At 40.6% G+C, this 22938-nt stretch overlaps 2 protein-coding genes across 4 annotated transcripts in view; one reads left to right on the top strand and one right to left on the bottom strand.

The window, feature by feature from the left end:
• The window catches only part of LOC112149036, a 28297-nt gene extending 5915 nt beyond the window's left edge, over positions 1 to 22382 (bottom strand). The window contains exons 1-6 of the mRNA XM_036214770.1: positions 22305 to 22382; positions 21649 to 22221; positions 18801 to 18838; positions 18534 to 18642; positions 15862 to 15899; positions 15589 to 15688 (exon numbers count right to left, since the gene is read on the bottom strand). Coding sequence (XP_036070663.1) covers positions 15589 to 15688; positions 15862 to 15899; positions 18534 to 18642; positions 18801 to 18838; positions 21649 to 22221; positions 22305 to 22371 — 925 coding nt within the window. The 5' untranslated portion in view covers positions 22372 to 22382. The remainder of the gene's footprint in view (positions 1 to 15588; positions 15689 to 15861; positions 15900 to 18533; positions 18643 to 18800; positions 18839 to 21648; positions 22222 to 22304) is intronic.
• LOC112149032 (von Willebrand factor A domain-containing protein 5A) overlaps positions 1 to 22938 on the top strand; it is a 307412-nt gene that overhangs the window by 112142 nt on the left and 172332 nt on the right. The window lies entirely within an intron of this gene.

The following is a 22938-nucleotide window of genomic DNA, read 5'->3' as shown; positions in this document are numbered from 1 at the left end:
TTAACCATGAATATACTCATAATCTCTGTATTCAGAGTATTTCTTGTTCAAGTACACCATGAACAAAGTCATATTTTGTGCATAACTTTGCAATATATATTTATACTAGAGCTGATTAATCACATTGTCCATAATTAAATAATGGCAAAATTAATAGTTTTAATCAGAAATACTTTATTTTGTAACATTGTATTGAGATAAACTTTCTTAACAATAAAAGGCTGTAACATAAAATGCCTAACAAAAGCCCAAGTGCAAGTGAAGGGCATTTTAAATTCAAAACTTCAATCAACGTTCAGTAAAATAAAATAAAAAAAATAAAAAATAAAATTTCCATAACACTTTCATGTTAATTTTTTGCAGTGGCAGGCCGTGCATTTCACACCTAGGCCCTCAGTAGTGCTCCATCCGAATCAACCCAACCCTCATTAACTATTTTATGGCAATAAAACTTCTAGTGCAGGTACAACTGCCACACACACACCAAAAGCATAAAAAATAACCTGATAAAATTTCAATATTATGTAGGGAGATAGCAAAATTTTACTCACCAAAAATCCAGATTATTTAAACACAAAATCCATCCTTTCTATCCTCAAGAAGATTTCAATCACTCTGTCGTGCAGAATCCATGCGTTTCACAGATAGAAAGTGTTCCGTGGCTGTGATAAGCTGGAAAAGGCTGCATGCGGGAAATGTTCTGGTATTCCTGAAGCCTCTCGTGGTCCAGGAGGGAGACAAACATCAGTTTTTGTGATCGATCAAGGTCTGTGTCTGGAAAATAATATTTGCGCGAGGATTTTGCGCTGCACGCGCCCACGGTGCGTTCAGGAGCCTCGTAGATTTCAGCTTCACTCCCGCTCAATGGAGTCACGGAACTCCTTTACCCGTGCCAGACAAAACTGTGCCACAACTTTACCCAGACATTCATTTTCCACCAAAAATCAGACGATCAGACGCTTTCCACTGGTAACATCTTCAAACCTGACACGCCGCTCCTCGGCACCTGTGTCCGTCAGCAGAACCAGAGCGAGCTGCGAGCTGTCCAATCAATGCTCGTGAAAATCCTGACGTTTCCGTGGGCCTTCTAGCTGGCCTAGCACGTGGTCTCCTCCAGATCTGATTGGTTGAAGCAACAGTTTGGTCGACAATTATTGTATGCTACAGGGCCCGCAGAACTGATTGTGAAGGCCTCCAGGCAGATTTCTTTGACCCTAGCAACAAATGGTGCTGCAATGTGATTGGTTAATGCTTAAATAGGAAAATACACGTCTGGAAGCAGCGCAGCCAGGGAGACAGCAATGAAAGGACGAAGACAATGCATTTGGAATTATAGAATACGTATTCACGGAAATAAATAATAATTAATATCAGTCTGTGATTCAGATATTTTTAGGCCAGCAGAGAAGGCCTTGCAGGCCCTGACGGCCCGCCACTGATTTTTTGTCAGGACCAAATCTTTTCCTCCTCTGCTGAATTGCAGTAATAAATGAAATAGAGATTTATCATTTCCAATGAACTTTTGTTTTTTAAAACATTAAAGACTGAGAAAAGCGGGATACACTGTGGATAGTTTGACAGTCTGTTACTGCCGCCGCGTTCTCTGGCTGCAGCTCGATGCAGCGACGTGTCCAGCGAAGCTCACACCATGAATATGCCGGCAGACAGACCGCTATGCTGGGGCTGGATCACGCTTAAACCTCCAGAACATTTAAAACGTCCCCCGGTGCGCTTGCTGCTTGCTTGCTCTCGGGACGCGGCGCCGGACGCGAGCCGGTACCACCAGACGTGGTACTGGACGCGAACCAGAGCCGCATTAGGGTGCAGGAGCTCTCCAGGTCCTAGCGCCGGGCTGGTTTTAGCTCACAACTCGGTGGTTGGAGAGCCGCCCGTGAGTTAGAGGGTGGGACGGAAAATGTAAAATCCTGTCATGTGGTTACAAGAGCACAGCTGAAGGAGTTGCCTTTCTATGATGATGACGAGTGGCAACAAAGTACTGTTAAAATAAAGAAACCCAAGATTCAGAAACGGAGAGACAAGTTAAATGGCTTAAGGGGAAAATGTGAGTTAAATCTTCCTAAGCCTGACTTTCTCTTGATTTTGAAGTTCCCAATAACGTAGGAACCTTGCAAAGAGAAGACCCTACTTTGAAGCCATGGTTTGAAAAAGTAACTTAAATTGATGGTGTAAAAACAAACAGTTACTTGTCTTGATGATTCTGTTTATATCATTAAAAATTGTATTTTGTACCAGAAACGAGGCAAAAAGGATGCACTTGCTCTTCCCGTGATGTTCAGATGTTCAGCTTTTCTTCTCAGGTCCATTGAAGCCAGAAATATTGCAAACTGTCTTTTGCAGTTATTTTCTAGGGTTGGCATTGTACAAGAGGTACTCACTGATTGTTGAAATGGCAGCTTTTGTGCAGGACAACATGAAAGCAGCACAGAAACACCAGAGGACCTGGTACGACAAGAAGGCACGGGACAGATCCTTCACTCCAGGCCAAAAGGTGTTGCTGTTGCTCCCAACCAGTGAAAACAAACTGCTGACAAAATTGGCATGGACCTTATGAGATCACCAGGAAAGTGTGTAATGTGACCTATGAACTGTTCATGCCTAAAATACATAAAAAGCATCAGATCTTGCATGTCAATCTTTTGAAAGAGTTTCAAAGCAGCCAAGGGACTGTTTCACAGCAGTTGTTTGTTCGTTCAGTGCAAGATGAAGAGGTGACAGAGAAGTTCTTCCCTTCCAGCACCACCATTGCTCCTTCAGTTAACCTCTCTCATCTGTCTGTTCGTAAAGAGGAAACAATCAAAACTCTCTTAGATCCACAACTGTTTCGGGAAAGTCCAGGCTTCACATCACTGGTCCAGCATAAGATTCGACTGAAGGAGGATGTCCCTATTCGACAGAGAAGCTATCGTATCCCTGAGCGGTTGGTGCCAGTGTTGTAACAAGAAATTAAGTTCATGCTGTCAATGGGTGTTATTGAAGTTTCCAGCAGTGAGTGGTGTAGCCCTATTGTGCTTGTGAAAAGAAAGATGGCTCACTAAGATTTTGTATTGACTTTCGTTACCTGAACTCCATTTCCAGCTTTGATCCATATCCCATGGCAAGAGTTGATGAACTTCTGGAGAGAGTGGGTGCCGCAAAATACACCACTTCACTTGATTTGAGCAAAGGATACTGGCAAGTGGCCTTAGCTCCAGAGGTAAAGGAGTTGACTGCATTCAGGACACCATTTGGTATTTAGCAATTTAAGGTGATGCCATTCAGCCTTCAAGGAGGACCAGCAACCTTGCAGCTGCTTATGGACAATGTTTTGAGGGATGTGACTGATTTTGCTGTTGCATATCTCAATGAAGTGGTGGTGTTCAGCAAGTCCTGGTCTGATCACGTATCCCACCTTAAGGATGTTTTGCAGTGCATCCGAGCTGCTGGATTAACCATCAACCCGAATAAGTGTGCTGTGGCTCATCAGGAAGTGGAGTACCTTGGATTTGTCATTGGCTTTGGACAAATAAAGCCACAGGTGGACAAGATGGAAGCCATTCGTTCCTTCCCAGTCCCCACCACAAAGAGGGAGGTGAGAAGCTTCCTGGGCTCGGTGGACTGGTATCGGAAGTTCATCCCCTGCTTCTCAGAAAGGTGAGTGGTGTTGCATGATCTATTTAAGAAATCTGCCCCAAACAAAGTGTGTTGGACAGATGACTGCGACAAAGCCTTCTGCGACCTCAAGGAAGCAGTTTGCACCCAGCCAGTGCTTCATACACCGAACTTCAGAAAACCATTCATCCTACAGACTGACAGCAGTTCTTCTTCAGGAGGTGAATGATGAAAGAAGACCTGTGGCGTTCTTGAGCCGGAAGCTGCTGGACAGTGAGCTGAAATATTCCACTGTGGAGAAGGAATGTTTAGCAATGAAGTGGGCCATTGACTCTCTCCAATATTATCTGCTTGGATGCCACTTCATCCTGGAGACAGATCATTGTGCGCTCCAGTGGCTAAATCAGATGAGAGATGCCAATACCTGCATTGAAGGATGGTATATTTAGTTGCAGTCTTATGACTTTACAGTGCAATATAAACCAGGTTGTTCTAATGTTGTTGAAGATTGTTTGTCCAGGACGGCCAATGTTTGATGGGTCATGACCTTTTTGGAGGGGGGAGGAGTGTAACATTTGTTACTTTTGTGTTTCCTTGTGTCTACCTGTTACTTGTGTGGTTATAATTGTTCCCTTATTTTCTTACCAGGTATAATTGGACAAATCTTTTTTAAGCTGCTTGGCAGCCATTTTGAATGTTCAGCTTCCACCATTTTGGGTGACAGGGGTGTTGATGTTGACCCCCTCCATTCCTTCTGCAGTGGTTTGGACCAATTAGGGTCAGGTCATATAAGGAGAGCTGTTTGTTCAGTGGGAGGTTAAGTTTGGAAGAGTTATCATGGTGCCTGATGAAAAATAAACCCCTTCTACCTCCAAAAAGATTGTGTCTGGTCACTTTAGCACAGCCGCTTTGCAGCACTCTGTTACAGGTATATAACTGAAAATACTAGTGAGATGTTCAACCAGATTCTCTCTCTGACTCCTCCCCTCTCAGGGAATTCAGTCAACAAACTTGTTAATAGCTTTATTTCCAACATGTCAAATATGGATAGTATTGCTCCTAGTAAGCTGAATGTGATCTCTGGTAGAAAAAAATCTCCATGGAAAAATTCCATTCTGGTAAAAAACGGAAAAAGAGAATGTCGGAAATCTGAACGCGGATGGAGAAAATCTAAACTACAGGTAGATTATGACATCTATAAAGAGAAACTTCACTTATATAATTTACAAGTGAGCAATGCAAGGAAGTCCTATTTTTCTGAAATTATTAGCAAAAACTCAGATAATGCTCGGGCCTTATTTAATGTAGTCGACAGGTTGACAAAACTCCCTGTGTCGGTGGCCCCAGAACTTTACTCCACCAAAGCCTGTAATCAGTGTTAATTTCGTTGACGAAATGTTTTCGTCATCGTCAACGACATTTTTCACCCAATGAAACGAAAACGAAACAAAAACTCCCGCCCAGACACGAAAACTTTAACAAAATTGATAGACTTTTTCGTCAACGAATAAAAACGAAACGAAAATGCTCTTCGAAGACGATATCCAATCATAATGACTGCTGGTGGAGGAGGGCGGGAGCAAATGCAAAGCGATCCAATCAGAACACAGAGCCCTTTAGCCCGCCCGGGAAGACACTAATTCAATGAATTGTCTGTGATATGGGTGAAAAAGGTCTATTCCAGGTAGAAAAAGAAAAGTACATATATGGACAAATTTTACATTTAACGCAACCCTCAACAAGACGTTGTGTACGTTGTGTAGAGCGACCATCACAGGCAAAAACACAAGAAATTAAAATGCTTTATCTTTATTCTATATTTTTGTCGACTAAATATCTACTGTAAGTTAGTCGACTAAAATTTGACTAAAATTAATAGAACCAACATGTGTCACGATCCAGTGCTTCAGTTTTGTCATGTTCTGTTTTCCCTGTCAGTCCCACCATTTTCAGGTTAAATCACCCACAGCTGTTTTCATTTAGTTAATTGTCCTCAGCCTATTTAAGTGTCTGGTCTTCAGTTGTGCATTGTCAGGTCATCCGCTCTGTTCTGTTATGTCACGTCACTGGTTTGGTTTCTCCTGGTTTTGTCACATTTTAAGTTTTTTTTAAGTAAATCTTTGAGTTTCTGCCACCATGTCCTGTCTCCTGCGTTTGGGTCCTCCACCACCACTCATGACAGTATGACCTGACCACCTTGGACCCAGCAGGAGAACCTTTGCTGCCTCTGCAGTCCATGCCATGCCACGCCACGCCAGATGGGGTTTCCTGCAGCGGTTTTCACGCCATGCCTGTCATCCACCCGATCCGTTCCTGAGGGGGACTGTTGGGGCCATCTGTCCTGTTCCTGTGGAGGGTCGCCGGGGCCGCTCCTCTTCATGTGCCTGTTCCTGAGGAGGGTCGCCGGGACCGCTCCTTCCTGTCCCCGAGGATGGTCGCCGCTTGTCCCCCTTGGCTGTTTGTGGTTCTGGAGGAGGGTTGCTGGGACTGCTCCCGTTCATGTGTCCTGTCCCTGGGGAGAGTCACCGGGACCGCTCCTCTCCACGTCTGTTCCTGTAGGGGTTCCAATACCCCACATCAGTCTGGCTGCAGGAGCCCTGTCCTCTTGACTTGTGTTTTTTTGTTCCTCCGGGTCTGGATATTCTACCCACAAGCTTTTTCAAAAAAGTTTCAAAGATCCTGGAACCAGCCCTGCTCCAGATTGTCAACTTGTCGTTAACATCTGGTGTTTTCCTAGAACCACTGAAAACAGCTATAATCAAACCTCTCCTTAAAAAGGACAGCCTAGACAAAACTCAAATGAACGACTACAGACCGATATCAAACCTGCCGTTTTTAAGTAAGATCAGTGAAAAAGCTGTTTTCCATCAGCTAAATGAATTCCTATTAAAAAAAATAACTCCTATGATGTCTTCCAGTCCGGCTTCAGACAAAATCACAGCACTGAAACGGCTCTGACCAAAGTGACTAATGACATACGATTAAATACAGACAGTGGAAATATGTCAGTGCTAGTTTTACAGGATCTCAGTGCTGCGTTTGATACAGTCGACCACGCAATACTAATCAGACGACTGGAATACTGGGTGGGTCTCACTGGGCCAGTACTAAACTGGTTCAAAACGTACTTAGAAAACAGGAAATATTTTGTGTCAATTGGTAACTTCACTTCTGAGCCAATAGAAATGACTTGTGGAGTATCTCAAGGCTCCATCCTGGGACCACTTCTATTTAACATCTACATGCTCCCACTGGCCCAAGTTATAAAGAACAACAACATTAGTTACCATAGCTATGCAGATGACACACAGATATATATTAGACTGACACCAGGAGACCGAGGCCCTGTACAGGCTCTTGGTAAATGCATTGAGGACATTAATGACTGGATGTGCCACAACTTACTTCAATTAAACAAAAACAAAACTGAGGTTATTGTCTTGGGGGCTAAAGAAAAAAGGTTAGACGTCACTACAGAGCTTCAATCTATTCAACTAAAAACTGCCAACCAGGCCAGAAACTTGGGTGTAATGATAGACACAGACCTAAATTTTGATAAACACATTAGGACAGTCACAAAATCAGCCTATTATCATCTCAAAAATATCTCAAGGATTAAATATTTGATGTCTAAGCAGGACCTGGAGAAACTAGTGCATGCTTTTATCTTTAGTCGTCTTGATTACTGTAACAGTGTTTTTACAGGACTACCAAAAAAATCCATCAGGAAACTGCAGCTTATTCAGAACTCTGCTGCTCGGGTTCTCACAAGGACCAAGAAAGTAGACCACATCAGTCCAGTTCTGAGGTCTTTACACTGGTTACCTGTCTGTCAAAGGATTGACTTTAAAGTTCTGTTACTAAGCTTTGAATGGTTTAGCACCAAAATACATGACTGACCTCCTGACCCAGTATGTACCAGCCAGACCTCTGCGGTCATCAGGATCCGGTCTTTTATCAGTTCCTAGAGTCAGAACTAAACATGGAGAAGCTGCATTCAGCTTCTATGCACCACAGATCTGGAACAGACTTCCAGAAAACATTAGATCTGCTGAAACACTCAGTGTATTTAAATCCAGGTTAAAGACTCACCTGTTCTCAGTTGCATTTGATTAATATGTATTCAAAAGTTTACGTCCGCACTGTTTATCTATGCTTGTTTAAAATAAATATCTTTTTACTTTCTTTTAATTTTATTTTAATGATCAGATTTTTACTATTTCTTTGTTTCTTTTAACGTTTTATGTAAAGCACTTTGAATTGTCTCTGTACCTAAAATGTGCTATACAAATAAACTTGCCTTGCAGCTCACACACTTAATCAAATTAAATCAAATCAAATTAATCTTTATTTATATAGCACTTTTCATATAAAAGTATAACACAAAGTGCTTTACAACAAAAGCAAAACAGTATAAATAATGTAAAAACATACACAAATATTAAAATTAAATTAAAGCCCCCTTTCACAATTCACCCATCCCTTTCTCCCCACCCACTCCCTAACTGACAGAAATAGACAATAGGAAAAAAGGCTGAGCACGCAAATTGGTTGTTGGAAACTAATCGTTGGGACCTCCCTCTCAATGAACAGCTGCAAAGCCAGCCAAAGGCAGCATCCCAGACAGGGTCCCGCCTCACCACAGCTAGGCAGTGATGCAGGTCCCCATCCGGAGCCACAATGGCTGAACCACATCTGACCCAGAGAGAGAGATCCCAAATGAGGAAGCACTGGATATAAAATGTAAGAATGAATTCAATTTTAAAATGAGAATAAAAAGTAAAAATAATGAGGAAATAAATAGTAAAACAATAAAAACAATGAAATTAAGATAAATAATTAATAAATTAATGGGAATTCATAAAACATGATTGTTGAATCTATGTAAATATTATCACACAGAAGCTTGCTCTATTATTCATATTTTTGATAAGCTAGAAGTGCTCTCTGATCAGAGTTGTGAAAGTTGTTTTCAGCCCAAGACTGTGGGTGTTGAAACCAGCAGAAAGAGAAGCGCTTCCAGACATGAAGCTGAGGAGATGAGCGGCAGACGACAGAAAACATCTGACACAGTCACATGAAGTTCAACAGGAAACACCACACCTAACACGGTTTAAGTGAAGTTAATCTCTATCAAGAAAAGATTTTGACCATCTGTATAACCACATATGTCGCTGCAGACTTATTGTGATTGGTTGTCCCTTCCCCTATAGAGGAAATGCAGGTGATGTAACTAGGGCTCCTGAGCTAATATAAAGGGCTCGGATCACACAGGAAGTTCAGAGTAGATAGGAGACACAGTGACTGTGTCTTCCTGTGTGCTCTCAGAGGTTGTTCTTTGTTGCAAATATAATTGTGGGTTTGTCTTTCTTCTTTAACAGAGTGTTGGGTGAAGTCTGAAATTAAACTAACAATGATAAAATAGAAAAACAAATATAATAAATAAAAGTAGCAAAATTAGCTAAAAGCCAGGTTAAAAAGATGGGTCTTGAGCCTTTTCTTAAAAGCATCTATGCTCTCTGCGGCTCTCAGGTCCTCTGGCAGATCATTCCATAAACGAGGTCTATAAAACAGAAAAGACTCCTCTTCATAAGTTTTGGTTTTCACTGATGGAATGACTAGTGGACCAGTGCCAGAGGATCTCAGGGTCCACGAAGGTTCATATTTTACTAAAAGATCAGACAAAATAATCATACAAATCGGCACAAATAAAGCCTTTCATTCTGTCACACATACTATTAGTGTAGAGGTGAGCTGACTCCTGTGCTCAGGTGGGTGTTTACGGTTTCCTAATGTGGATAAAGATGGAATGTACAAAGGGGAAGAGCACCTACCTGGCAATCCCCACGGCAAGACCATCCGCTGGGGCAGCAGCAGCCAGGACCCCCGCAACACCCATCCCAGGGCCGTAGAGAGAACCCGCCCGCCGGGCAATCCCGCCAAACATCCAGACGAAGGCACGGGGGACCACCGCAGAGGCCCCCCACACCCATGAGCAGGAAGGCACAGGAACACAGAGAGTGCAGGCCCCAGCCCAGCTAGAAGAGCAGCCCCCCCACAGCGGCTGGAAGGCCAACACAAGGGCCCACCCCCGAAGAGCCCCCCAACCCCAGAAGAGCAGCCCACCACCACCCAGCAGCGCCGAGCATCCTTCTGCCCCACACCAGGTACTGGTCAGGGCACCCCAAGGGAAACCCACCCACATGCTCCAGACAACCGCCCGCGCCTGCCGCGGGAGGTCCAGGGGGGAGCAAGGAAGGGGCCGCCCACCCCCACCGAGGAGAGGCGCACCCAAGAGAAACGGAGGCCCAGAGGAGTGATGTAAACAAGGCCCGACTAGGCCCCCCCCCCCGGTGGAGTTTTGGAGAGGACTAGTTCTCGAGAGCAAGGACCGAAACCCGCACCACTGAGACCTGGACACCCCCAGGCTCCGATATAGTTTGATCCCCTGCTCTAGATCTTAAATCTCGGGGATCCCACTCCTGGCGTGGAGAGGAGACTGCCGGGCTCAGGAGATTGGCACCCAAGAGACAAGACCACCGGCCGAGGGACCCCATCCCCGCCTCCAGGGATGGGGTAGGGGACAGAAGGTCGAAGGTACCACCTTCCTTGCGTGACGCATGCGTGTTTGTTTGTTAGAGTGTATATTTGTGTTGTTAGAGGTGTGTACACTAGGGCAGAGATGGGACCAAGTCATCATTTTGCAAGTCCGAGTCAAGTCCCAAGTCTTTGTCCTCAAGTCCAAGTCAAGTCCCAAGTCAAAAGCACTCAAGTCCCAAGTCGAGTCACAAGTCAAGACAAACAAGTCTCAAGTTGAGTCACAAGTCCTGCTACCAATGTTTCAAGTAATTTCAAGTCATTTAAAAAACAATGTAATATTAATTACACAGATCATGTGTGCTTTTATGAGCTGTATTTTGCAAGCATTTTTGCTAAAGTGCCACTGAGTTGATGAATCTCCACTTCAAAAATTAAAAATAATTTCTCTATACCAAAAACACTGTTAACCACATTTGAAATGTGGTAAGATGGAGATGGCAGGGAATCAAGGCAGTCTGGATATTTTAGGGGTCATACCATGATTTCCTTAAGCCTTTCAGAGTGAACTAGATTCCATATATTAGATTATATATTACCTTTGGTACACCGACAGCTCTAGTATAAATATATATTGCAAAGCTATGCACAAAATATGAATTTGTTGACGCTGTACTTGAACAGGTAATACTCTGAATACAGAGATTAATAGTATATTCATGATTAAATTCATTAGAATCAAATAAATTGTATTTATGGTGGGCAAATCTTTTTTATTAGAAGTACTCATCTCATGATAGCAGGTGAAACACTAAAATAAAGACATGCAAACTGTAGCATTCCACCCTTGGAAACAGCTGTGATAACCTGTGTTGACCATTCGGTCACCCAACTTTTATTTGGAGTGGCTCTTCTCAAGATAACAGAGTTCCTCTCCCAACAGAGGGGCAATAAAGTTGTCTAAAACCTCTATTTCCCACTCGGATGTTAAGTCATTCAACTCTTGATCAACCAGCCAGAACCCTGGCTATTTTGCATTCCAAACTCTGGTTAATTTCAACCTGTCACCTTCAAAGGATCTTTTGGTTTCAGGAAGGCCGACCCCTGAGGAGTCTGCAAGAATTCCCGACAGACACTCAAAGTCCTTTGTGTGAAACACGTGACCCTTCGTAACTTTTCTCATGTTTTAAAAGACAGGACTTTTGTTAATTGGATCTAACATGTAAAACATGTCTTCACAGCTCCAAAAGAAATGTCCTATTATTACATGTGTGTAATCAAACCTTTATTCCTAACAGAAGAAGATTCACAACTACTTTGAGGTTAAAATCCATGAAACAATCATGTGTAACCCTCAAAGCATGGAGAATTGATTTTCTGTGTTTATTTGGACTTTGGGAAGCATTTTATGTTGCCACATACAGGATATATAAACACATATAGGGTTGTCCAAACTTTGTTTGATAGAAACCCACTTTGTTGTTAATTCAGCATTAAGAATAAACACATCCAGGGACCAGAATAAAGTTACACCCCTGATATTTGCATATCCAGAGCTCATTGTGACATGCAAATTTCCTCCAATCGTAAAACGCGTCAAATCCCCACTGATTGGGTGATTCTTGCCCTGCCTCTCTAATTCAAAACCCTGGCCTAACAAGCCAGAACAGGAACAGAACAGAAACATCTAAGGTAATCCAGTCTTAAGATCACGTTTTTTCGCGCGCTTTCTTCCTTTTCAATATTTTTGTCTCCAGTTTATTTCATAGACTGATTCCAACATTTTTACAATTTTTGATGCTTTTACGTTTAAACTGATTTTCAATGCTAGACCATTTGATAAGTTTCGTTGTCCGGCCACCCTTGCAACTTATACGTTTTGGTCACAAGAGACAAGAGAAATCGTTCAACCACCCCAGAAGCTAAGTGACTGAACAGAGCAGAACCAGCAGAACCTGCAGGTTTCTGGTGAGAAACCTCTTTCCCTTCTACACCTGGCTGCAGATCTTGTCTCCACGGCCCTCCTGAAGCATCCAGCCAGTGATGGGATCAACCACCCATCCTGGCAGAGCAGACCCAAATCTCCAGACCGCTTGGTGAGAAGTTTAACTTCGCTCATGCAGTCAACTGCTGGTGGTTAGAACAAAGATTAACTATTTTTGCAAAAGTAACATCTTTGCCCCGTTTTGAATTCCTCTTTTCAAGGATAGCTTATTCTCAGCTCAGTAACGACACATATTTTTATGCACAACACACAACTAATGCATCCACAAACTTAGCATTCCTCACCTCAATATTTTATCTTTTCTTCTCATTTATCTATTTCTAGTTTGTAGTTGAAAGCTTTATTCTATGTTCCACATATGTTGATTGCTTTCCATGCTTTTACACCCAGTATTTCTGCTTGTTTAACCTCATGTTATTCAATAAATATTCAAAAGGATGTCGTTGTTTGATATCATTATTTTTCTTCCTTGTGGTAAAGTCAGTTCAAAGGGTATAAACGACCTAAAGTTGAGAGACTGATTAATTGATTATTACTTTATTGATTAGAAGGTAGCGGCTGATCATTAGTGAGTAATATTTTCCTTCATTACGAAAGTGGTGCCCCGAGGATAATTTTAGTAAATTTCAGTTTAATAATATTGATATTTTTCAACCAATTTTGGGATTGAATACTTCATATTCACCCCTTTTACATTACACATTTTATGGTGCCCCGTGTGAAGCCCTTGCAAAAAAAATTACTATGTAAAAGAGAATTTTGAGATCTTAACTTTATCTCAAAACTATAAATCCATTTGAGTGGAGCAGTTATGTGTGTGCATTGCTTCAATCTTAGTCTGAATTAAATTACGGAGACTTTTCTTTATATTCCTTCTTAAGACTGAACAAAAGAACTTTAAGTTTGTGCAGCTGTATGAGCAGCGTTAAAACTTGAGAATTGTTGAAGCTGAGCTGATTTCTGCAGAATCAGAACAGTTGTTATTTGTATGCATCCACGCTACTCAATGAGGGCGCTTATTACTTTGAAAGGCCTTGGGAAGATTAGAAGAAATTCAGTGTGTTCCTGTCTTTTGGAAATCTGTCCCGAAAGTTCATATTGCTCCACCTGCGTGTTCCAGGGGAACAAGATTGACTTTGACCTTCCCGCGGTGTACATTCATCTGGCCGGATCTCACCCCGTAAATTTATTTACGTGTGGATGTTTCTTTGTTAAGACTCATATGTCTTATGTTAAGTGCGTAAATGCTCTTTGTTCAGCCGTAGCGGTTTACTAGGAAACAAGTGAAACTTGAATTTGGGAGTAACTGCGTTGTTACTTCACTTTGTCAAGTTTATCAGCCAGTTATGCCATTGAACTTCATCAATCCCTCCCTTCTGGCTTTGGGTAATAAACATTTACAAGCTCATTTCTATAGATTCTGACACAAAGGCTAAATCTGTTCATTTGACAGCACTGTGTTACCTGGAACACTAGAAAGCGCAGTTCTTGCACTATTTACAGCTTCATTTATAGAGATAATAAAAATTTAAATTTACCACGGCATCAATAATTTTCTAATCTTTAATGTGAGCCATGTTTTGTGAAAATTGGTTAAAAAATGAGGGAGCAAACCCGATTTAGCCGACGCAGCTGAGGGTTTGCAGGTCCGAAGGGAACCACAGTCTGAGAGTGGTAAAAAAGCTGCTAGCATAAAAGGCTAGTATGTTAAAAAACAAACAATTCAGAATGAAACGTTCTTTAAATCCATCATCAGGTTAGAGTTTGCTGGATATAACGCCAACTTCACTCAACCTCTGTTCCCTAACTTCCAAGTCCACTGGAAAGTAGTGTAAGTCAGTTGATTTTTGAAAACTGAAGGTAATACACCCACAAACCATGCTAAACCTAACAACTGACCATAACAGAATCAAAGTTTGGTGGGGCTTTTATACTAGAGGTCAGAGCATGGTGACTAGGGCTGTGGATCGTTGCTTAGGTGGCGATCCGATTCGATTCACGAATCAAGCTCAACGATTCACGAATCGAACCACGATTCTTACTTTTTAATATGTTCATTGCTATGTGTATGTCTATTTACTTGATGGATGAAAATTGAAATTATCTGTATTTAACCATAATTTATACCTTTATTTAGAACAGGAGATCAGAAGGAACAAAACTGATTAAAAAACACAAAGATTCGGATAAAAAGAAATATTGTTTGTCATTTTAAACTTATCAATCTTCTGGTCCAGCAGTAAAACAAGATAAAAATGATTAAAAATCACTGTTGTTTTGGATAATTTAACAGCAAAACCTGAAAATGTTCTCCCCAGTTTTCTATCCTCAAAGCTCTTCAATATTTTACGTTCTAAGCATTACATATTGGTGCAGAGCAGAATCAGCTGATTCACGCCGAAATTCACATCCACCTTTCAGCAGCGTGAGACTGTGTTTCTTCAGAATAAGCTGAGTTTCATTAATTGCGTCAAATGTTTGAGAGTTACCATGACCAAAAGAATGTAAATATTGGAGCTAAAGCTCAGATGTTAAAGCTAATTCATTTTTCAGAAGTTATGTCTGTGAGTGGAACTTCAGTCTCAGTTTTTGAACGGAAAAAAGCTCTCGTTAGTTTTACTTTGAAAACCGGAAGCTTCACCGTCACGAAGATGTGTTTACTTCCGGTAGTAGTACTGCGGCTCTTTCGGCTTTGTTTTAGTCTGTAAACTTAAAATCCTACAGTAATACACATTCCAGAGCAAAAATACACCGTCCCCAGATGCTATTATGATCATTTTTTACTACAATTTACTACATTTATAAAGATCGGCGAATCAGCGATCTTGGACGTCGCGAATATCCGTACTCGAATTTTCGGGAGCAAATCGGGAATACCCGAGCACCCGGATACTCGTTACAGTCCTAATGGTGACATCACACTCCTGAGACTCAAACCAGTTGACCAATCAGAAAATTCAACCGCAATACCTTGTTTCAACCTGTAGACGGCAGCACAAATGCGGTTTTAGACTATTTTCATGAATTAAACAAGTTTATTTTAATTGGTCCAAAATTTGGCAACAACCAACAGACAGCACTTTTAGAGCCCCATTTATGGATGTCAACAGCCAAACAAAGTTGATTTAGGGTTCGGTTACCCTTTAATGAGGAAATCGAACAATTCTTCTGTACTTCCAAGGCAAACTGTTTTGAAGTGTTGATGGACAAACTTCCTTCCTGTTTGTTTTCATCAAGAATTATTTTGTCGGTAGATTTTGCTTTAGTGTTACCTTGAGGTTGAACTATAGCTGCTTAGGAGCATTTTTATATGCACTTTTCTTTCACCGTTGTCACTTCACTGTATCAGAAATGTTTAAAGAGGCATACTACTTACACAAGTATACATCAATATCAGACATTCTATTAAAGTAGTTTAACCCTCAACAAATCTTCACCTTTGTCGTCTGGGTCAACAGGAGCAGATGTTTCTTCAGCTTGTTCCACTGTCTTGTCTGTCTTCTTGGAGAGTTCATCATCTTTCTTTACTGGATATCCCTAAATAAATAAAAATGTTTAATGTTATTATTCTAACTGAAGTCTGGAAAAGAAACATGTTTTTAGACTAAATAAAAAAAAAATAATAATTTGATATTTTTAGTATTATGGTCTGTTTAATAAATACCAATAGAGGAAAGAAAAAAAAGAATCTTTTGTTTCTGTTGTCTGACCTCTCCTTCGTTTCCACTTGAGTCCACATTGAAGGAATCTGCAGGAGAAAGCACCAGTTTGACTCAACATGGAAAACGATTTCAATTTGATTTTTAGCAACCAACTTAAGTAACAGCATTTTATTAGGCCTTCTGTACGATGGCCGACATGGCTCACATAATACAAAAGACACAGCAACAAAAAAGGAAGCACAATGACAAAGGCCGAAGCACAACAACAAAAGCAAACAACAAGAGAATGAAAGCCATAACACAACGACATTTGGATGACATTACAGCAGTGGTACGCGCCTGTGCCCCGCAGCTAGAACATTGACAGTCAAATAATGTCAATGAGCAAGATAGAGATGTGTGGGAAAAGCCTGTTCAGTGGCATTAAAAAAATGATCATTTTAATAAGTAAGCATCTGGACAATTTTCTATTTGATAACATGACAAGAAACATTTAAATTTCTGTCAATGCACTAGCACTCATTCTTATCTGTTAAAGCTGGAGGCTGCGTCTCTCAGCCCAGGGAGCAGCAATCACACATGGGAGAGCTAAGTGTAGGAGCAGCTAGGGATGAAGTGAATGATTTCGTATGACACGTAGTTTTTAATGAGCTATGTGAGGCTGTGGGAGCTCTTGTGGTGACCCCTGTGCAGTGCTCAGGGCAGCCACTTCCTAAAAGGACGCATTTGATTGGAAAAAAAGTGCTTCCATTACAGTTTTACGAAATATGTCAACTTGATTAGCACCAAAAACCACCTCCTCCAAGTGCAAAAATGTTTTTTTCAATACATGCTAGTTTTTTCAAGACTGTGGTGTTTCCATTGATTAAATTTATTAACGTGTATCCAATTTGTGGTTTTTTTTATAGTTAATGGAAACGCAACTAATGTTGCACTGAACAGGAACTGCTTTTAATTTCATTGTACATGTGGATAAAGATAAAAATCGAAAGATCTATCAATCTGCTATCTTATAAAATAGTTGAAATCTGCTAGTTCAATTATTGCTTGAAGCTGAATTTCATAAGCATTACTGTTATGGTTTGGTGTTTTCTTTTATTTTTGTTTTGTGGTGTTGTATTCTCCTACTTATGTTTTGTCTCTTTTGTGCACAGGGTGGCGTGGGGCAGGAGGCGTGGCCGTTCTCTATCTGGTGATGCTGCACACCTGCTCCCAATTTAAGCACCTTTAAAAGCCTCTCCCTGGCTCCTCCAACCTGCCAGGTTATTTCCCTTCCATGTGGCCTCCTAGTTCCAGTAGCAGCTGTTCCTGGTCAAGCCTCCTGTCTCCACTGCCAGCCTGCTCCTTAGTTTGTTTCCTTTTGTCAATATAATAAATCTTCACTGATCAACATCCAGTCTGGCTCTGCGTTGGGATCTGTCTACACACCCTGACAATTACATTACAAATGTACACTGCTCTACATGATCATTATACCCAATGCCTTGTTGGCCAAATGTTTTGAATAAAATCTTTTCACAATGTGAAACGTAGCACTGAGCTTGTATAAAACCTATCCTAGATTAAAATCAAACACCTACATATCTAGATGTGATTGTTGGACATTTTTCATAATAGCACGAACACAACAATATTAGAACATTGTAACACACTGTATGGTCACATGTCTGCAAAATTCAAAGTGTTCCCACACAGTGGACTGTAATGATGGGTTGATCATTTGTTGCTATACCTTCACAGTGGACAACACGTGTTTATAATAATTCCTTTTTTTAAATAATAGAATAAACCTATCATGCTCCCCTTCACCACCCATCCCAATCTCCCTCGTCTTTTCCATGCAGTCCAACAAAAAAAAAAGTTACACACATAATCAATATAAATAATGTTTAGCATAAAACACAAAAGGGGCTTATACTCAATAACTCCCTTTTGTGACCGTAAAATCTATCACAAGAGGCTCTCAGCTCATATCTGTTTCCTTAGCTGTTGGACAGGACAATTAAAAAATAAATAAATGATATTTTTCAAAACCGATGTACCATTCACGTGTGGCTTACAGAGGAAAAAAGACAGAGATTGTTAAAAAGTGTTAGGCTGTTGTCACCGTAGATAGGTCAAAATTACAGTAAAGTTGTGGTGAAAATGCAAAGTTGCAGAGTGAGAAACAAAACTTGGGGTTTGCTTGAATTTGCCTTTATAGTTGCAATCACAACATCGCAAAATCTTGGAGGGTCTGACTTGTGTGAAGTTTTTGATTCCGATCGAGCTGCTGGAACTGCTGGGGGGCAGTTAAAAAGCACACCAGCCTGTCCACCACCACCACCTCCAACACGCCCCCACAGGTGCGCGTGCGTACTCACAGACATGCACACACTCACAGCGAGCCTGCTTTTTAAAATTTAGAAAAAAAAAAAAAATAGACACTGGCCATAATAAATCAATGTTTTTTTTTTCTTTTTTCTGCAACGATGAACATTTTGACAAGTTCAAATCGCTTTTTAAACGATCCACGAAGTGTTGTTACATCTTTAATAGTAATTGATTTATTCAATTTCAAAATAAATTATTTTGTCATAGTTCGATTCAAATAGTAACCTTTTCAGACAGATCAATCTGATTGGGTCATAGGAATATTAATTGATTCTTTGATTAAGTCATTAATTTTTACACCTATAATAAATCAACACCCATCATTTTTATCCTCAACAGATCTTCACCTTTGTCATCTGCGTCTCCAGCAACAGATTGTTCTTCAGGTTGTTCCACTGTGTTGTCGTCTGTCTTCTTGGAGTTTTCAGCCTCATCATCTTTCTTAACTGGATCACCCTAAAAAAAGGATATGTTCAATTTAACTGTTCTTGTTAAAGTTTGGGGAGCAACCTGTTCTAATTTGGTGTTTTTAGTATTATGGTCTGTTTGACATAAAACTAAATTATATAGAAAAAAATAAAGAATCAACTCTAATAATTAAGGAAATAGCTGACCTTTTCTGTGCTTCCACCTGTGTCCACTTTGAAAGAATCTGTAGGAAGAATGACCAGTTTGACTCAACATGAAAATTATTTCAGTTTGATCCTTAGCAAATAACTTAAAAGATAAATATCTCATATTTTAACTTTGTAACCTATAAAAAACAGTACATGTTACACAATCCATTATACAAAGTTGTATTTGGTCGTTCAATGACCACACCCACGCTCCAACATGACTGACTGCTGAAATATTAATTTACACGAAAAATGTGGAATCTGTTAGATAAATATTACCACATGGGTGGCCATGGTGCAGCGGTAGGGTGGTCAACTTCCAATCAGAAGACTGCGAGTTCGATCACTGCCTTGCCCGCCCACGTGTTGAAGTGTTCTTGGGCAAGGCACTCAACCCCAAATTGCCTCTGGTGGAGGGTTGCCGTCAGTGCTCGGCAGCGTAGCCGCCATTCGTGTGTAAATGTGTGTGAATGTGTGTGAATGGGTGAATTGGTCTATGACTATAAAGCGCTTTGGGCCTTCAAGGAAGGTAGAAAAGCATCATATAAGTATATGTCCTTTACCATGTATTGAAACAAAGTTCATGCATTTCTTGTAATACCAATATGACATGAGGTACACCAGGGCAGACCAACCCTGGTCCACAAGATTTGCAACCTTGATTGTTTCCCGCAGAAGGTTGACCATCTAAACTGTATTGTTTTATTGTTTTAGTCAATCAGAATGAAAAGTCACGAGTCATATATTCATCAGCAAATTGGGCAGGGAAAGCTGGAAAACTGGCAGGGTTGTGGCTCTTGAGTGTTGTTGAAGAAACTTCCTTCCTGTTCTGTTTAACTAAGAGTTATTTTGTCCACATGTGTTGTTTTACTCATGTCTTTGTTTTTGTTTTTTATTAAACCTTGGTTGCTTATGGATTCAAATGCCTCTGCGTTACAAGTGCATTTGAATAATTCTAATGATTCAAAGTATTATGCATTTCTCAATTGAGAATTCAATTTGCAAATGCATCATGCAATTTGAAAATGCATTTTCAATTGACAATTCAGTATTCCATTCAGGCTTTTAATACGGAAATACATTTAGAAATTTAGAATTCAATATAAAATTTTTCAATTCAATATTACAATTTTAAAAATAAAATGTTGAATAAAAACAAAACCAATTGCATTGTAATAGGGCATAGGTTTTTGATGTCATAATTTAAATAGTGCATTATGGAATTTGACCTTTAATTTTGAAAATGCATTTCGCAATTTAGAATGTAATATTTTGAAATTACATTTCAGCTCATGGATTGCTTTCAATTCATTTCAAAATATCGTCAGATCGATTGCATAGTTAAAACCCCATGTGCCTCCCTGGTGTAATGCCTTCTAATTTTTGTGGAGGTGCTTTAAGTAGGCCAAAATTCAAATTGATATGCAAACAGTCAGACGCTCATCAAAGCGGGGCCTTCCACCTCCCTACATTTGGTAAACCCCCGCCTCCACTCCCTTTAGCTGAACAATTAAAGATATTAAAGACTCAGAACTAACCAATGGGGCTGTTTGGCTTCTGAGGTTAGACTAGAGGATCTGCTATCTGCAAATTAATTAGCTTCTACATGGATGACTACGGCTGCCATAACTGTGTTGCAGCCCTTAAAGACATTTTTGGAGCACATATTAAGGGCTGCTGTAAACTTTAAGACTGCGGTCCCCCACTCCCGGACCACTGACCAATATCAGTATTGGCTTGTGGGCCACTTGGTATCTGGCCACAAACAGAAAAAAACAAGCATGCAGGGGGTTAGTCTAATTGTTAAAACCAGGGGTCTGCAACCTTTGGCTCAAGAGGCACATGTGGCTCATTTCTCCATGGTGGCTCCTTGGCAAAACAAACCTAAAATAAGTCAGGGAGACTTCTGACCCGCCATGTCGACTGTCGGAGTCAGCAGCTCCCTGCTGAGGGCAACCAAAGCAAACTTAATTATCATTTATTTAGTTTAGATTAGTTAAATTTATGAATTGATGGCTGAATTGATGGATCAGAAGTCCCGCGATTTGAGCGACTGGTGCAGTACTGAGATCTGGCAGCAGCACAATTTGAGTGGCAATTTGGCGATGCAGCCAGTGCTCAAATATCAGAATTTTGGCACTTCCCCACATCCCATCTGCCAATCAGGAACTAAGCTTTGGGCACAAGAAAACAAAGAGAAGTCGTATTCAAAACGAAGAAAAGTCGTATTCAAAAGAGACCTGTCAAACGTAAAATTAAATGTTGTAGTCACATTTTTTCTGTAAAGTTGTGCACAAAATTTAAATATATGCTTCTTTCACTTTCGGCGTATCCCTTTCAGGGTCGCCACAGCGAAACAGCACCCACTGTTTCGCATCAGTGATTTGGCAGACTTTTTACGCCGGATGCCCTTCCTGACGCAACCCTGTACTTGAGGGGCACAGAAACCAAGTTAGGCAGCAGCGTCAAGGGTCTTGCCTAAGGACCTAATCTGGGGATCAGTGGACAACCCTGGGAATCAAACCCAGGACTCCTGCATGCCAGCCCTTCACCTAGCCCACTGAACCACCCAGCCGCTCCTCAAAAAATGTTATAAATATATGCAAAACTTTATATTTAACTTTATATTTATGAATACAAATTTCTTTTTGTGGATGCAAAATATTATTTATAAATACATTTCTTTTTTACAGTTATCTTACCCCATACACGTCAAACATAAAACTAAATCTAAAACTAAGTCTTCTAAAGATGTTAATGCATTTCCCCTGTGACAAAATCCATTTTCAACTCAGCTCCAAGCATTATAAAACAGTCATTTTTTATCGTGTATATTAAAACTTACCTGTGGTAACTCCTTCTTCACTCAGAGATTTTTGTTCCATTTTTTCTTTCCTTTCTTTATTCATGTCAGTTGTGACAAAACTGCAGCATGGAGGTTTGTTTTCAGAGACCATGACATTTATTTTTTCCAGCATAGTTATTAATTCCTTTTCATCTTTTATTCTTTTTGATGTGTAGTATCTTTTCTCTGAGAAACTGCTGAAAGTTTTTAAATCTGTAACTACATTTTCACAGTTTTCATGTGGGTTATGAGTCACAACTGTGATCACATAAGGAAAACATTGTTTTCCAAAGGTTTTCTCTAACCACTGCATTCCTGATCTGTAATGACTGCTGTGCTGACCGTTTGCTACCAGCAGGATGAAAGCATGAACTTCTTGATTTGATGGGATTGAATCAATGTTTGGAAGATCAAGCATGTTCAAGACACAGATGTGTCGACCACACAAGTCATACATTTTAGTTGAAATCTGTTTTTCTGATTTTTGTTCGTCATGATCAAATAAGAGATTTCTTTTTTCTTTTTCAACTGAGTTTGAGTCTCCAACCAATGCAAATATGAGTTCAGGAACAACTGGAAAGATAAAAAGAGAAGATCGTTATTTAACTCCAAAGTTAAAATATCTTCAACTTTAATTCTTCAATGTGATTATTTACCTTCATCATATGTAACTTCAGATTCTCTCTGTGTCCCTCTTGGTTCTCTGTCATCAACTTTCTCCATATTATTTGATTTCACCTTCAAAGGACATAAAAAAATAAGTACAGTATTCCCCATTTTTTGCCGGGGTTAGCTACCAGAGGCATCTGCTCACCCTAACACCCCAACCTCATGGGAAGGATGTCGGTTACTCATCCATACTCACCCAAAACACTTCTGATCATGCTTTGTAAAACATTTATTAAACAATCATTAGAGTTTTGCTGAACATTGTTTTTGTTTTGCTTTTTTAATTCGGAACAAAAGACTGTACTTCATTGATGGTGCACTTTAGGATGTAGTTCACCACTAAAAAAATCCCTTAAAATCAGGAGAGTGCGTTCTCTCCATTAAATAACCCCCCCTGCTGCAGAAAAGAAAAATCCTCCACAATTATCTTCTTCAGCATATCAGGATTTGTTTTCAGCCATTTCTGAGTTAGCTGATTTCTTATCTCCCTGCAGGGGCTTGGAAAGAGAGGGCGGGCCCCTAGGGGGTTGGCCCCAGAGCCAGAGGGGGAGTGATCCCGGCCCCCAGGTGTAGGCAACCCGTCCCCCCGACGCAGGCGGGCCCCCCCAGGACAGGGCCCCA

The sequence above is a fragment of the Oryzias melastigma genome, linkage group LG13, assembly GCF_002922805.2.
Source record: "Oryzias melastigma strain HK-1 linkage group LG13, ASM292280v2, whole genome shotgun sequence".
NCBI classification, from domain to species: domain Eukaryota; kingdom Metazoa; phylum Chordata; class Actinopteri; order Beloniformes; family Adrianichthyidae; genus Oryzias; species Oryzias melastigma.
The sequence above is the reverse complement of the archived record's forward strand: the minus strand, read 5'-3'. Positions and strand labels throughout refer to the sequence as shown.